Source organism: Capra hircus, chromosome 7 (genome assembly GCF_001704415.2).
Source record: "Capra hircus breed San Clemente chromosome 7, ASM170441v1, whole genome shotgun sequence".
NCBI lineage: Eukaryota > Metazoa > Chordata > Mammalia > Artiodactyla > Bovidae > Capra > Capra hircus.
Window position 1 is genome coordinate 96,385,284 of NC_030814.1, and position 15,154 is coordinate 96,400,437.

Consider the following 15,154-nt stretch of genomic DNA (forward strand, 5'->3'; position numbering starts at 1 on the left):
CCTGCCAATATGGGATTTACATGTATAGTCTCTTCACCACTGTATTGTCAGAGACAATCACAGAACCTGTCAAAAAAGAGACACTCAATACTTTTAGAGTAATGAGTAAATTATATAATTATTATAGATCCCTAAGGATAAATGCATTTTTTACATTTTTTGAGGGAGTCACTTTTTAAATATCTGTTTTTAATTGGAGGATAATTGCCTTGCAGTGTCCTGTTTGTTTCTGCCTTACAACAATGTGAATCATTCGTAAATATGCATATATTTCCCCCTCTTGATACTCCCTCCGACCCACCACCATCCCACGCCTCTAGGTTGTCACAGGGCATTGGGTTGAGCTCCCTGTGTTATGCAACAACTTCCCACTATTTTACACATGGTAATGTATACGTTTCAATGCTGCTCTCTCAATTCACCCCACATTCACCCCTCATTGTGTCTGCAAGTCTGTCCTCTATGCCTGTATCTCTATTCCTGATCTACAAATAAATTCACCAGTACCATTTTTCTAGATTCCATATATATGCACTAATATGCAATGCAAATTCATTTTAAAATTAATTCTCATTGGAATGTAGTTGATTTCCAATGTTGTGCTAGTTTTTGCTGTACAGCAAAGTGAATCAATTACCATATACATATATTCAGCCCCTTTTCACATATAGGTCATTACAAAGCATTGAGTACAGTACCCTAACTCTATAGTAGGTCCTTATTAGTTATCTGTTTTAAATATAGTAGCATGTATATGTCAATCCCAGTCACCCAATTTATCCCCCCCCCTTTCACACTTGGTGACTATATGCTTGTTTTCTACATCTGTGACTTTATTTCTCTTTTGCAAATAGGCTCATTTATACACTTTTTTTAAGATGCTGCATATAAGCAATATCATATGATATTTGTCTTTCTCTGTCTGACTTACTTCACTCAGTATGATCATCTCTAGGTCCATTCATGTCACTGCAGATGGCATTATTTGTTTCTTTCTGACTCAGTAATATTCCATCATAAATATGTACCATCTTCTTGATCACAAATGCATTTTTTATTCTCTCCCTTCTCAGCTGCTGGCTCCACTCAGAAGAGGGATTTAAATGGGGTTTCCTTGGACCAGTCTGTGCCATCTTCTCTGTGAGTGATGACATCAAAGCATCTTTAATACTCAGCTAAGCATCATTTAAACAGGAGAACTAGAAGTGGGGGGGTGGGTGGGCATGGGGTGGTGACAGAGGTGACAAGAACAGGAGTATTCCTGGATTATCATGGGTTTGGTTCCATTTTCTAAGACCATTCTTAAAACTTAACACACTAATATGGTTAAAAATAGAAACTACTTAGTGTGGAAATGGTGTTGGACAGGCTGGACAATGGACTGAAATTTTATTCAATAAATCTTTTCTGGTTTCCTGAAGGTCAATTTAGCTTTCTTTCTGATGACCCTTTGGATTTTGAAAAGCAAACTCTGTTCCCTCAACAGTGAGGTGTCCACCCTCCAGAACACGAGGTAAGATGGAGAAGAGACTGACAGCCCTGCAGATGTGTGGTTGCAAAAGTGAAAGCATGCGCCTGAACAGTTGCTTGGGTCCATTCTCAGGTTTTCTAAGGAAACCCAGAGTAAAATGAATGGAAGTGTCCTAAAGCAGCAAGTTCAGACCCAGTAGTGTTCTCAATCCATCTCTCATTGCAGTTTGTGACCTTGTGACTTCCTCAGCAACATTCTCTGGACTTTGTCAGCAGTCCTATGACAAATGTGCAGAGAACAATTATGTTCCCATGAAGCACTTAGAGGAATCTGTGACCACTTCCACAGTCTAGTACACTTTCACACCCCACATTTCAAGCTCGTTCTCACCTCTCTCCCACTCCTCTTCCTGGTAAAAATCCAGTGAACATTAAATCTTCCAGGAGGTTTAGGCAGTGCTTTGTTCCAGGAAATCTTGTGCATATCTGATGCTCTTTCTTTTGTATTTCTACCATTATCTTTTCTAAATTACGCATCTTACTGTTTTGTTGTATTAGTCATTTGAGTAGATCATGAGCTTTATGAAAATAGAAATCTCGCCTTTGTGATGTTTAATGCCCAGGACCAAACACAGAGTGTGATGCATGGTACTTCCTCTGAAACATTGGTTGAATGAAATTAGGTATCTCCACAGAGGACCATAAAGCTTTTGCCACTTATGAAGTGTCACTTCCCTTTCCATCCAAATCAAAATGTCATTCTAGACCTCAGTGGCATTTCTATTGTGGAGCATCATTGACAGCAAAGAATAAAACCAATCACAACCCAGTCTCAGAAGTCATTACCAACAGGAAAGGAAGGAACATCCATGGGTGAAGATGAGAATGGCTCTGGCTGTGTCAGGAACTTACTTTCTCCTCCTACCCAGGATGCTGACATTTAAAGCCACAGCTCAGCTCTCCATCTTGGGATGCACGTGGTTTCTGGGACTCCTGCAGGTGGGACCGGCTGCCCACATCATGGCCTACCTCTTCACCATCATCAACAGCCTGCAGGGTGTCTTCATCTTCCTGGTGTACTGCCTTCTCAGCCAGCAGGTACCACTGTCTTGACTCCCTCTCAGAACTTGTCCCATCCTCAGTCCTCTCAGGTGAGCTGACTCAGAGCATGCTTTGCAGGTCCGTGAGCAATACAGGAAGTGGTTGGAAAGAATCAGGAAATCCAAAGCCAAGTCTGAGAAGTACACGCTCTCCAGCAGGACCATGTCTGATGATTGCAAACACAGTGAGGTAAGATCATGCACTGCCCCCAGAGCACTTCACTAACCAGTTCATTGATCAGCACATGCCTAGCACACTGGACAACTGCGTATGAGCTGTTGCTGTCTTAGGATGGCTTACCCTTTGCTTACTATTTGACTCATTCTCAAGTGACATTGGTGGTAAAGAATCCGCCTGTCAATGCAGGAGATGCCAGATACCTGGATTTGAACCCTGGGTCAGGAAGATCCTCTAGGTAGAAAATGGCAATGAACTCCTATATTCTTGCCTGGAAAATTCCATGGACAAAGGAGCCTGTCAGGTACAGTCCTTTGGGTTGCACAAAATCGGACACTACTGAGCATGCACGCATGCGCACACGCACGCATGCGCACACACACGCCCGCACACACACACACACACACACACACACACACTAACCATTAGCAGTAATCTCTGTTTCTTGACAAAATGTATTTCACCTGTATTCCTTTGGGAACTGTGTCCATCTTGACTCATATCAGTATTCTTATTGAACACTTACTATGTGCCATGCATGGTTAACTAAATAAGCAACTATCAATGATCTGAAGTGGTAAGGTACATTCTATGCAGAGTCACATTATCCTACCATTTTGCTGAACACCTGTCTCTACATAACACTCAGAAGCACCCCTCAAAAATGCAGAAAATGGGGGGAGATTATGTACTTACGTGTGCACCAAAGAGAAAGGTGTTAGCTGGAATTTTAGACTTTCTTAACAAGACTGCCTGATATTTTGGGCACTCTCTGTGCTGTGCTCTGCTCAGTTGCTTCAGTTGTGTCTGATTCCATGCTATCCCATGGACTGTAGCATGCCAGGATCCTCTGTCCATGGGATGTTCTAGGCAAAAATACCGGAGTGGGTTGCCATGCACTCCTCCAGGGGATCTTCCCAGTCCAGGGATCGAATGCAGGTCTCCTGCACTGCAGACAGATTCTTTACCCCCGAGACACTGGGGAAGCCCCTTGGTACTCTCTACCCACCACAAAACCAAAAAAAGATAAGCAGTAGTGACACAAGATAATTCATGGCAGTGAGGACCAAGAAACAACACTTACTGGTTTAGACTTACAAACGTATTTTCCTTATATTTTCTGACCTCTTCCATCTTCTATTTAATGCCTTCAATCTTCATCTCATTGAAAGGAAACTACTATTTGTGTGGAAGCCCTTCTACACTTCTCACATTACCTGTCCCCCCAACTTCCATAAGCACTGATTCCACCATTGAATCTTCTACCACTTTGCCCTTTCTCAACAAATGTTCTCAGCACTTATTTCACAAAGAAAATCAACAGTCTCGTGACGATACTTTGTGAACTCTATGCCATAACAAATATCAGCGTGCATCCTCTTGTATCATTGAGACAATGATCCTTCTCCTCTCTGAAAACAATTATTCCACATGCTTTATACCATTATTAATGCTTATCAATTTTCCTTACATTCTTTTTCACACATATTCTCTCATTCTCTCTTCCCCTTACCCTTCTTCCCTCACTCTTGCCTCTCATTTTCAACAGTATTTTCCCCATAGCCATGGATACATGTTTGGTTCTCTTCTGTCTTACAAACATGTACTACTTGGCCATCTTCTAGCTACCAGCCAAGAGTTGACATTTCTGTCTTTATTTCCCTGCCTTAAACTCATGCCTTCAGCCCATGCATATTATAGTTTCTTTCCCCTATATTTCACCAAAATAAATATCTCTTAGATTTACAATGATCTCCATCTCCTAGAAAGTCTTTCAGAATTTCTGATCATTCTCTGCTGTTTTCTCATAAACACTCCATCCTTACCCTCACTAGATTCTACTTCTGCATTCCTCTTTGTCTTTATTCCATTCTCTCTTGCTATTCTCTGTCTTCTTTGTGGTTCCATACAAGGGATTGGTTCCAGAACAACTTTAATTCCTGTTTTATTCTTTTCTCTTAGACAACAACATTTATTCCTTAGATTCAGCCACAATAGCTGCAAATGGTGACAATTAGTTTCTTTATCTCTTACTTCTCCTCTGAAATCTAAAGGGGTATGGAGTATTTGAAATTTTGGTATCTCAAAGTCATCATCAACTCAGCTTTCCAATTTAAGGCTTGCAATCTTTACCCTAATCCAGCTCTTTCCCATGATGTCCTTCTCAATCTTCATGATACCATGATTCACCCTTTGGCACAAGTTTGGATCCTGAAAGTTACTCTCAACAGTTATCTTATTACCATCACAACCTACCACCTCTGATCTTTTTGTTCTTGTCTTTTCAATACGTCCACAATCTCTCCTGCTATCTCCACTTCCATCACCTCTTCCTTAGCCAGGCTGCCAGCTTGCCTAAACACCTGCTATGCTCACCTAACTGACTATTCTTTCCATCCTTGTCACCTCCCAATACATCCTTTACCCAGAAATCAGAAAGATCTTTTCAAAACACAAATGAAATCATTGCACTCTTTGGTAAAATCATTACATATGGGGTCAAAACCAAGAGCCATACGTCAGTGAGAATTTGTTTGATTCATCTCCTGCTTTCCTCTCCAGCTTCATATACCATGTACTCACCATTATTCCAGCCACATCAAATTTCTTCAATTTTGAAAATTCAATGTGCCTCTTTGGGACAAAGGCTTTGCATATATTCCTTCTCTTTAAAACACTCTTTTTTATTCCTTGACTCAAAACTATGTACGCCTTCAGACATATCTCTGTATGTCGATTCCTCCATGAAGCCCGTACCTGCTCAGATTAGATCAGATTCTTCCATGTTTCTCTCCAATAGCCCCTAGAGAGTTTTGTCAGTCACTTTGCTCTTGATTTTCTCTATTTGATTAATATGTTTCCTTCTAGATTTACCATCTGCAGGCACCACTTTGCTTTTCCTGTCTGTTATATCCTCAACATTTCACACAGTGCCAAACATGTAGAAATACTCAATGCATATTGCTACCTGTTTGGTTAAATTAGTGAGTGAATAATATGCACCTGCAAAAGGCAGAAACTGTCTTATTCATCAATCTCTCTCTTCAGTGTTTAACATTTTCCAAATGATCAGAAATTATTTCTTAAACAAAGATGAGTGAATGAATGAACTCCCTGATCATTAAGGGCGTAGAATATCAGAAAAAAAAATTATCGATTATTTTATGGTGCTTCTTTCCTTTGGAAATATCAAGGTAATTATCTGTCCTACTATTCTTTTTTTTTTTATTAACCATTCTGCCTACCAATTAAACCAAAGTATTTCCTTATGATCCCAGAGCATTGTGTAGATCCTAGTTCCCAGGCTGAAACAAATCTGGAATGAAATATTAACTCAACCAAGTGTTTGCTGTGTGAGCTTGGCCAAATTACTTTTCAAATTGTTTCCAAATTGTGAAACATTTTAAACCCTCAGTTGCCTCATTTGTCTCCTCCCTCCAAATTAAGACCATTTTCTTCAATTAACACAATCAGGACTAACCACACACTTCCCTTTGCAGACTCTAAGTGGGTCAAGTCTTGGTAGGAGGGCCTGAACATCCTCCTCACACTAAATTCTGATTCAGCCAAGGTTGCAGAATGTAACCTAGCAGGAGTTAATGTGGCTTCCCCCATACAATTGAGGCTGTCCACATGGGGAGGCCCCACAGATCTGAGAGATTTAATGCCTTGCTCTATCACAGCCCTGTCCCACTCATGGATTACACTCATTCAGAGAGAACAGAACAAATAACTCATGAGTGTCTGCTTAAGGGAATGCTAACGGCATGTGACTCTCCATGTTCTTGAGTCAACTCAGCCACAGCAAGGGCATAACCCTGTCCCTGGGAGACACAGAACAGAATCTGAGCTTCCTTCACTTTAGAACCCAAGAAAACTTGCATGTCCATAGTGTAGTTTCCTACCATTGCTGTAACAGGTTACCACACACTTGCTGCTAAAAACAAACAAATTTATCCTACAGATCTAGAAGTCAAAAGTTCAAAATGGATCTTATGGGACTAAAATCAAAATGTCTGTATCCCTTCTGAAGACTTTAGGGAAATACACATTTCTTCACCTTTTTTTAACTTCTTGGTGCTGCCTGCATTCCATGGTTAGTGGCCTCATGATTCACTCAATCTTCAAAGTCTGTTTAGTGTACTTTTCAGATTAATCAGCTCACCTCTGTCCTCCTCCTCCTTCTTCCCCTTCTTCTCCTCCTCCTCCTTCATCTCTCTCTCTCTTCCTCACCTCCATCATTATATCTTTCCCCGCCTCTTACTGTCTTACTTCTCTCTCTCCTTTATGAAAACCCAGATCATTACATTGGCTCATCAGGGTAATCCAGGATAAATTTTCCATCTCAAGATCATAAAAGTTCATTTTCCATGTAAGCTAGTATATTTGCAGCTTCCAGAGTGAAGATGTTGACATCTTTGTGGGATCATTATTCTGCTAGCACATCTATTGCACATGGGTTTGATTTATAGTTCAGGTCAGTCGCTCAGTCATGTCCAACTCTTTGCAACCCCATGGACTTCAGCACGCCAGACCTCCCTGTCCATCACCAACTCCTGGAGTTTACTCAAACTCATCTCCATTGAGTCAGTCATGCCATCCAACCATCTCATCCTCTGTTGTCCCCTTCTCCTCCTGCCTTCAATCTTTCCCAGCATCAGGGTCTTATCAAATGAGTCAGCTCTTTGCATCAGGTGGCCAAAGTATTGGAGTTTCAGCTTCAACATCAGTCCTTCCAATGAACACCCAGGACCGATCTCCTTTAGGATGGACTGGTTGGATCTCCTTGCAGTCCAAGGGACTCTCAAGAGTCTTCTCCAACACCACAGTTCAAAAGCATCAATTCTTTGGTGCTCAGCTTTCTTCACAGTCCAATTCTCACATCCATACACAACTACTGCAAAAACCAGAGCTTTGACTAGACAGACCTTTGTTGGCAAAGTAATGTCTCTGCTTTTTAATATGCTGTCTAGGTTAGTCATAACTTTCCTTTTTAGGAGTAAGCATCTTTTAATCTCATGATTTATAGTAGAAACACTGAAATCCTCTTCATATTATATATATATATGAATAAATATTTGCCACTCTCCCCTACTTCCTGCAGAGATGATATACATGGTGAAAAAACGAAATATACTTTCTCTATAGAGAAACACAATAATGGCATCAGGTAGCCATTGAAGCATTCCAAACTTCAAGTAATATGGTCAGCTATTTCTACTATCTATGGGCAAAGGACCAAGCAAATTTACGGCTTAATGTAATTACATCTTCTACTGTCTTCTAAAATTTGGTGTCTCTTGGGTTTAAAAGTTAGGGATGTCTTTCTTTCATCCTGGAATTTCTTCTATGGCTTCTTGTTGTCTTGTTCAAGAAAAACAAAATAATTTATCTGTATTCCATTGTGTATAATTTCCTGGAGCACAATATTTGAAACCTTCTTGAGTGAAGTTGCCCATCCCAAACACCAGAATTTTCCCTGAGCTTTCTATAGACCTAGGAATAAATAACTCATACTGGGGGTGGTAAGGATTGTCCAAAAGGACTTCAGTGTTTTTTCCTTTACATCTCAGGGGATTAACAACAGATAACATTTCTAGACTTTTATCAATCTTTTCAAATTGCCCTATTTTATGACTCCATGAAGAAAACATTTCCCAAACTCTGAGCAGAGGAATCACGACATACATTTAGAAACAGATGGATTTTTTTTTTTTTGGAAGGACATTTAACTGTTATTATATTCTATAACTTCAGTGTTAGGAAACATAGGGAGATGGGACTTCTGAGAAAGACTAGGCTCAACCAAATTTCATCCAGTCTGATAGGCATTATGATCTTATCCTGACAAGTCCATCTGACAAGGAGATTTTTTTGACTGAACTCTTCTTAAATTTCTTTTCTTTTTTTCAAAAGAAATATTTATTTTTCTATGGTCTTATGTATCATTTCTAAAATATTACCTTTCCAAGTTACTTTAAAAGATCTTTGATTTTTCACAGAGCTAGGACAAATAATTTCACAATTTGTATGGAAACATAAAAAGTTCGAGTAGACACAATAATCTTGAGAAAGAAGAATGGAACTGGAGGAATCAACCTTCCTGACTTCAGACTACGCTACAAAGCTACAGTCATCAAGGCAGTATGGTACTGGCACAAAGACAGAAATATACATCAATGGAACAAAAGAGAAAGCCCAGAGATAAATCCATTCACCTATGGACACCTTATCTTTGACAAAGGAGGCAAAAATATGTAATGGAGAAAAGATGATCTCTTTAACAAGTGGTGCTGGGAAAACTGGCTGACCACCCATAAAAGAATGAATCTAGGGCACTTTCTAACACTGTACACAAAAATAAACTCAAAATGGATTAAAGATCTAAACATAAGACCACAAACTATAAAACTCTTAGAGGAAAACATAGGTAGAACAGTTTCTGACATAAATCACAGCAGGATCCTCTATGACCCACCTCCCAGAGTAAAGGAAATAAAAACAAAATAAACAAAGTGGGCCTAATTAAACCTAAAAGCTTCGCACAATGAAGAAAACTATAAACAAGGTATAAGGCAGCCTTCCGAATGGGAGAAAATAATAGCATACGAAGCAACTGACAACAAAGAATTAAACTCCAAAATATACAAACAGCTCATGCAGCTCAATACCACAAAAACAAATGACCCAATCAAAAAATGGGCCAAAGAACTAAACAGACATTTCTCCAAAGACCTATAGATGGTTAACAAACACAGGAAAAGATACTCAACATCGCTCATTATTAGAAAATGCTAATCAAAACCATAATGAGATACCATCTCACACTTTTCAGCATGGCTGCCATCAAAAAGTCTACAAACAGTAAGTGCTGGAGAGGGTGTGGAGAAAAAGGAACCCTCTTATACTGTTGATAGGAATGCCAACTAGTATGGCTACTATAGAGAACAGTGTGGAGAGTCCTTAAAAAGCTGGAAATAGAACTGCCATATGACCCAGCAATCCCACTGCTGGGCATACACACCAAGGAAACCAGAATTGAAAGAGACACGTGCACCCCAGTATTCATTGCTGCACTGTTTACAATAGCTAGGGCATGGAAGCAACCTAGATGTCCAACGGCAGGTGAATGGATAAGGAGGTTGTGGTACATATACGGAATGGAATATTACTCAGCTATAAAAAAGAATGCATTTGTGTCAGTTCTAATAAGGGGGATGAAGCTGGAGCCTATTATATAGAGTGAAATAAGTCAGAAAGAGGAACACCAATACAGCATATTAATGCATATATATAGAATGTGAAAGATGGTAATGATGACCCTATATGCAAGACAGCTAAAGAGAGGCAGAGGTAGCAGACTTTTGGACTATGTGGGAGAAGGTGAAGGTGGGATAATTTGAGAGAATAGCATTGAAACATGTATATTACATATGGAAAATAGATGACCAGTGCAAGTTTGATGCATGAAACAGGGCACTCAGAACCAGTGCTCTGGGACAACCTGGAGGGATGGGGAAGTGAGGGAGATGGGAGAGGGGTTCAGGTGGTGGGACCCATGTACACCCACAGCTGATTCATGGCAAAAGCCACCCCAATACTGTAAAGTAATTAGCCTTCAATTAAAATAAATTAATTAATTTTTAAAAGATCTTTGGAGGGATTCTCTGGCAGTCCAGTGGTTAAGACTTGGCACCTTCACTGCTCTGCGCCCAGCTTCAGTTCCTGCTCAGGAAACAGATCCCTCAAGCTGCACAGAGTGGCAGAAAAATAATCATTTGAACTGTATCTTCTTTTTTATTATTTTACTTTATTTTACTTTACAATACTGTATTGGTTTTGCCATACATCAACATGAATCCGCCACAGGTGTACACGTGTTCCCAATCCTGAACATCCCTCCCACCTCCCTCCCCATACCATCTCTCTGGGTCATCCCAGTGCACCAGCCCCAAGCATCCTGTATCCTGCATCGAACCTAGACTGGCGTTTCATTTCTTATATGATATTATACATGTTTCAATGCCATTCTCCCAAATCATCCCACCCCCTCCCTCTCCCTCTCCCACAGAGTCCAAAAGACTGAGCACTGTATCTTCTTATCCCATGGACAGCCTGAAGTGTTATTCTTTGAGCCATTAAGTGAGGACAAAAGATACTTAGTTGTGTGTGTTTCAAGAAATTCATCATCTCATCATGTGAAAGAAGTCATGGTGGTGGACTCTTGCTTACTCAATTCCTGCAAATCTGGAATTTTACTGTGTCCCAAGGACTGATGTTGAAGCTGAAACTCCAATACTTTGGCCACCTGATGTGAAGACCTGACTCATTTGAAAAGACCCTGATGCTGGAAAAGATTGAGGACAGGAGAAAAGGGAATGACAGAAGATAAGATGGTTGGATGGCATCACCGACTCAGTGGACATGGGTTTGGGCGGAGTCCGGGAGTTGGTGATGGACAAGGAGGCCCAGCGTGCTGCAGTTCATGGGGTCGCAAAGAGTTGGACACGACTGAGCAACTGAAGAGAACTGAAGGGTGCATTCAAAAACCTTTAAACACCTAAGATAAATCATAATGGAAAATACTATAAAAAGACTGTATATATGTGCATAACTGAGTCATTTTGCTGTCTCTAATTATTAGAGAAACCTTGCCCCACTCAGAGCAGCCTCTTGTGGCCACTAACCAAGAAACAAAATTAAAGTCTAAAAGGAATCGCGGGTTATGATGGGGCTACAAAGAAAGAGCCCATCTAAAAGAGGGGTCATGTTGGGCACTCCCAGATGTCAATCTTGTCCTTGTCCTGCAGGTCCTATAGTGGCAGGGCTTATCTCCACACCAGGAATGGGAAAGTTGCCGGATAAAGTCCCCCTGGTCCTGGATACTGAGGAACAGGCAATTGCACATGAGACACATGGAGGTTTGTGTGGGAAGTCCCCCCCATCCTGATGTCAGATGGCGTATCCACCTTTATCAGCAACAATAACACCCAGAACCTCAGCTCCCCTGTCACCTTGGTCTTCCAACATGTGAGTCCTGCTGGGATGGAGCTGTGGATGTGGAAGAGTCCTGAATCCTGGGCAGAGCCTTGGGTTTCAGGGGGCTCCCCACAAATGCATCATATCCCCAGGAAAGCCCAGCATGAGCTAGCTTTGGGTCAGCATTTCTGAGCAATAGACCCACCTGCTCACACCTACTTCCTGTCCCTATAGTCAGTGATCCTTGGGCCAAAGAAGGTGTACTGCATCTTCTGGGAGAGTGGCCAGAATGGAAGTGGTCACCAGGCCACCAGAGGCTGCAAGATGGTGGGAACCACCTGCCACTGCACCCACCTCAGCAGCTTTGCTATCCTCATGGCCCACCATGCTGTGCAGAGGAGAACCTTCAGAGTGGCTGCATTCAGTGTGTGCTGCTGGGTAACAAATTCCCACCCATGTAAAACCAGAAAAAATTAAATCTTGCATGGTACAACTGGGATGGCTGCTCAGATTTTCACAATGCTGAAATCATTCTGTCCACCTAGACTGCATTCTTACTGAGGCTTGGAGTCCTCATCCAACCCTCTGACTTCTGGCAAAGTTCAGTTACTTGTGTTGTTGGGCTGAGGCCTCATCTTCCTATCTGTCAGCAAGGGAGCTGGTATAGCTCTCAAGGCCTATATGTGTTCCTTCTCAGCTGGCCTCTCCTGGACCCTCTCACAGTGTCTCTATCTGGAGGCCACCGGAAGAAGCCCCCTCACATGAAAACTCTCTAAACTTTGAATCTTTTCTCCAAAAAACAAAGCTCAGTTTGTGGTTTTGCTTTTTTTTATAAAGGAAGTTCTTTGTTTGTTTGTTTGTTTGCTTGTTTGTTTTCCTCAAACTGGAGGATAATTGCTTTACAATGTTGTGTTGGTTTCAGTGATAAAACAATGTGAATTAGCCATGGTGGTTTAGTCTCTAAGTTATCTCCAACTCCTGCAACCCAATAGGCTGTAGCCCCTCAGACTGCTTTTCCATGGACTTTTCCAGGAAAGAGAACTGGAGTGGGTAGCCATTCTCTTCTCCATGGGATCTTCCCAACCCAGGGATGAAGCCTGTGTCTCTTATGTCTCCTGCGTTCTTTATCACCACCTGGGAAGCCCACCCAGATTCGCATTTGACTTCAAACCTGAAATTGATTATGTATACCGCAGGGGACAGTGATATGTTTGTCAATAGAATTCTCAATACCATGAGAGTCTTCTGGAATGGAGTGCACAGGGGCTGTAGAAAGAAAGATTTGATGATGGCAGAGGTCAGAGGGGACCAGAGGAACCAGTGAGTACAGGTGATTCAGGAGAAATCTTTGCCTCCTCACCTGACCAAGTGAGCTGCTTCCTTTCTCTGGCTCATCAAAACCAACACTCTCTGGAAACCTGAAACAATGGGGAATTTACTGAAATAAAAGTGGCACTCACATGAAAGTAAGCATGAAATGACTGTAGCACAAAATGCTTCAGAATCACAGGAGCCCCCAGAAGTTTGAACAACAATCCAAAGCCATGTTTCTTACAGGCATGTGACTAGATGTCAAAATATCCATACTTTATACACCATTTTACATTGATTGAAGAGTTAAACTATTTGGGCTTTGAATGCCAAGACAATAAGAAAGGAACCATCTCCAGCTCACTTCGAACCCCAGACACTGTGTTCCTCTTGGTCCAAAAACCAAATTTGGTTTCTCCTGCACGTGTCAATAGATACTTTACACAGTAAATAAAATCTATGTATTTCTTATTTGTTCCTTCTTTTTTCACACATCTGATAGATTATTCTCTTGAGTCTACAAAGAGATTCTCCATTATTTTTTGACCACGTGGCATTCTGTTGTATAAATTACATATCAAGGCTCTTATAGTGAGTGTTTTTGTTAGATCATTTGCTAATACAAATAATGTTGCAACTGTTTACACTTATTTCATTGATCTCATTTTTGATTATGCAGTTAGGTTGGATACTGCATCAAATTCACAACTGCATGTTTGTAGACACTTCCATATTTCAACATCTTGAGGTCACTCCATCGACCCTGCCACCAGTAGTATGTGTGTGTGTGTGCTCAGTTTTGGTGAACTCTCTTGTGATTCCATGTACTGTAGCCTGCAAGCTCCTCTATCCATGGGATTTTCTGGGCAAGAATACTAGAGTGGGTTACCATTTCCACTTCCAGGATCTTGCCAACCTAGGGGTCAAACTCACATCTCTTGCATTTCTTGCATTGGCAGGCAGATTTTTTATCCTGAGCCACATGTTTCCCTACAGCCTCACCACAAGGTTCTTATCAAGTTTTGTACTTTTACCCATCTGAGATGTAAATAGCATATCTAAGGAAAGATGTGTATCTTTGTATCCTTTTTATTATTAGCAGAAGGGAACATCTTTCTTTATGAGTCAGTAATATTTCAATCTCTGTAAACAATTTGTTCATATCCTTGGTATATTTTTCTATTAGCTTGTAGTAGTTTTCTTATGGGTTGGGGGACACTCTTTAGATATGCTCCTGGTGAAACTAAAGACTCTCAGTCTTACAGGACATCAAAAATCATCTGGAAGTCTTGTTATTTATTTGACATTTTACTGATAAATGTCATGCCTTACCTAGGACCCAGCATGCCAATTCATGCCCATATCTTTATTCATGCACTTCCCACTATCCTCATCCACACTACTGTACCTGGTGAAATCAGGTTCATTATCCACTTATCACATCTTCTAAGAAGCCAAGTAGGTCCGTTGTTTTCTTTTCATTAACACAGAGAGAATCATCTGGACAGAGAATGCTCTAGGTCATTTCATGGAGAGGAAAAAGATAGGGACATCTTCGGGGGGACCAGGGCAGAGGGACCTCCCACTTCACAAATATAACTGACCATTTGTATTTGTCTTCCCACTAGATGGTAAGATTTGTGAAATCAGAAATCTTGCCTGTCTTATTTTTAATGCACAAGGTCAGCACAAAGCCATATGCACAAAACACCCACAGTAATATCAGTTGATTGAAACTGGGGATATTTATTGAACATCATAAGGTTAGTGAGATTTGATAAGGAATCCACTGAATCTATAGGTCAATTTGCTGCAATGCTACCATATTAACCATATTGTCTTCTGATCCATGAATGCGGCATGTTGATCCATTTCTTTGGGTCTTCTTTGACTTCTTCTGACAATCTTCTTTAGTTTTCGGTGTAAAAGTTTTGCACTTTCTAACCAACTGTCATTTTTGCATATTCCTTCTCAGGAGACTTACATTAACAGCTAAATCCGATGATCTTGTATCCTGTTCGGCAAGGAAAATTCTGAACCGTCATCTTTGGGCAAAACTTTTAAAATATGTTTTCAGGTTTGTTACAGGACCTCTTCACAGAACCATTGTGTAAGG

At 40.9% G+C, this 15,154-nt stretch overlaps 1 protein-coding gene across 1 annotated transcript in view; it reads left to right on the forward strand.

The window, feature by feature from the left end:
• The window catches only part of ADGRE2 (adhesion G protein-coupled receptor E2), a 49,693-nt gene extending 34,539 nt beyond the window's left edge, over positions 1–15,154 (forward strand). Inside the window, exons 10-14 of the mRNA XM_018051678.1 lie at positions 1,074–1,140; positions 1,422–1,513; positions 2,400–2,568; positions 2,650–2,760; positions 15,014–15,154. Of these exons, the coding sequence (XP_017907167.1) occupies positions 1,074–1,140; positions 1,422–1,513; positions 2,400–2,568; positions 2,650–2,760; positions 15,014–15,034 (460 nt within the window). The 3' untranslated portion in view covers positions 15,035–15,154. The remainder of the gene's footprint in view (positions 1–1,073; positions 1,141–1,421; positions 1,514–2,399; positions 2,569–2,649; positions 2,761–15,013) is intronic.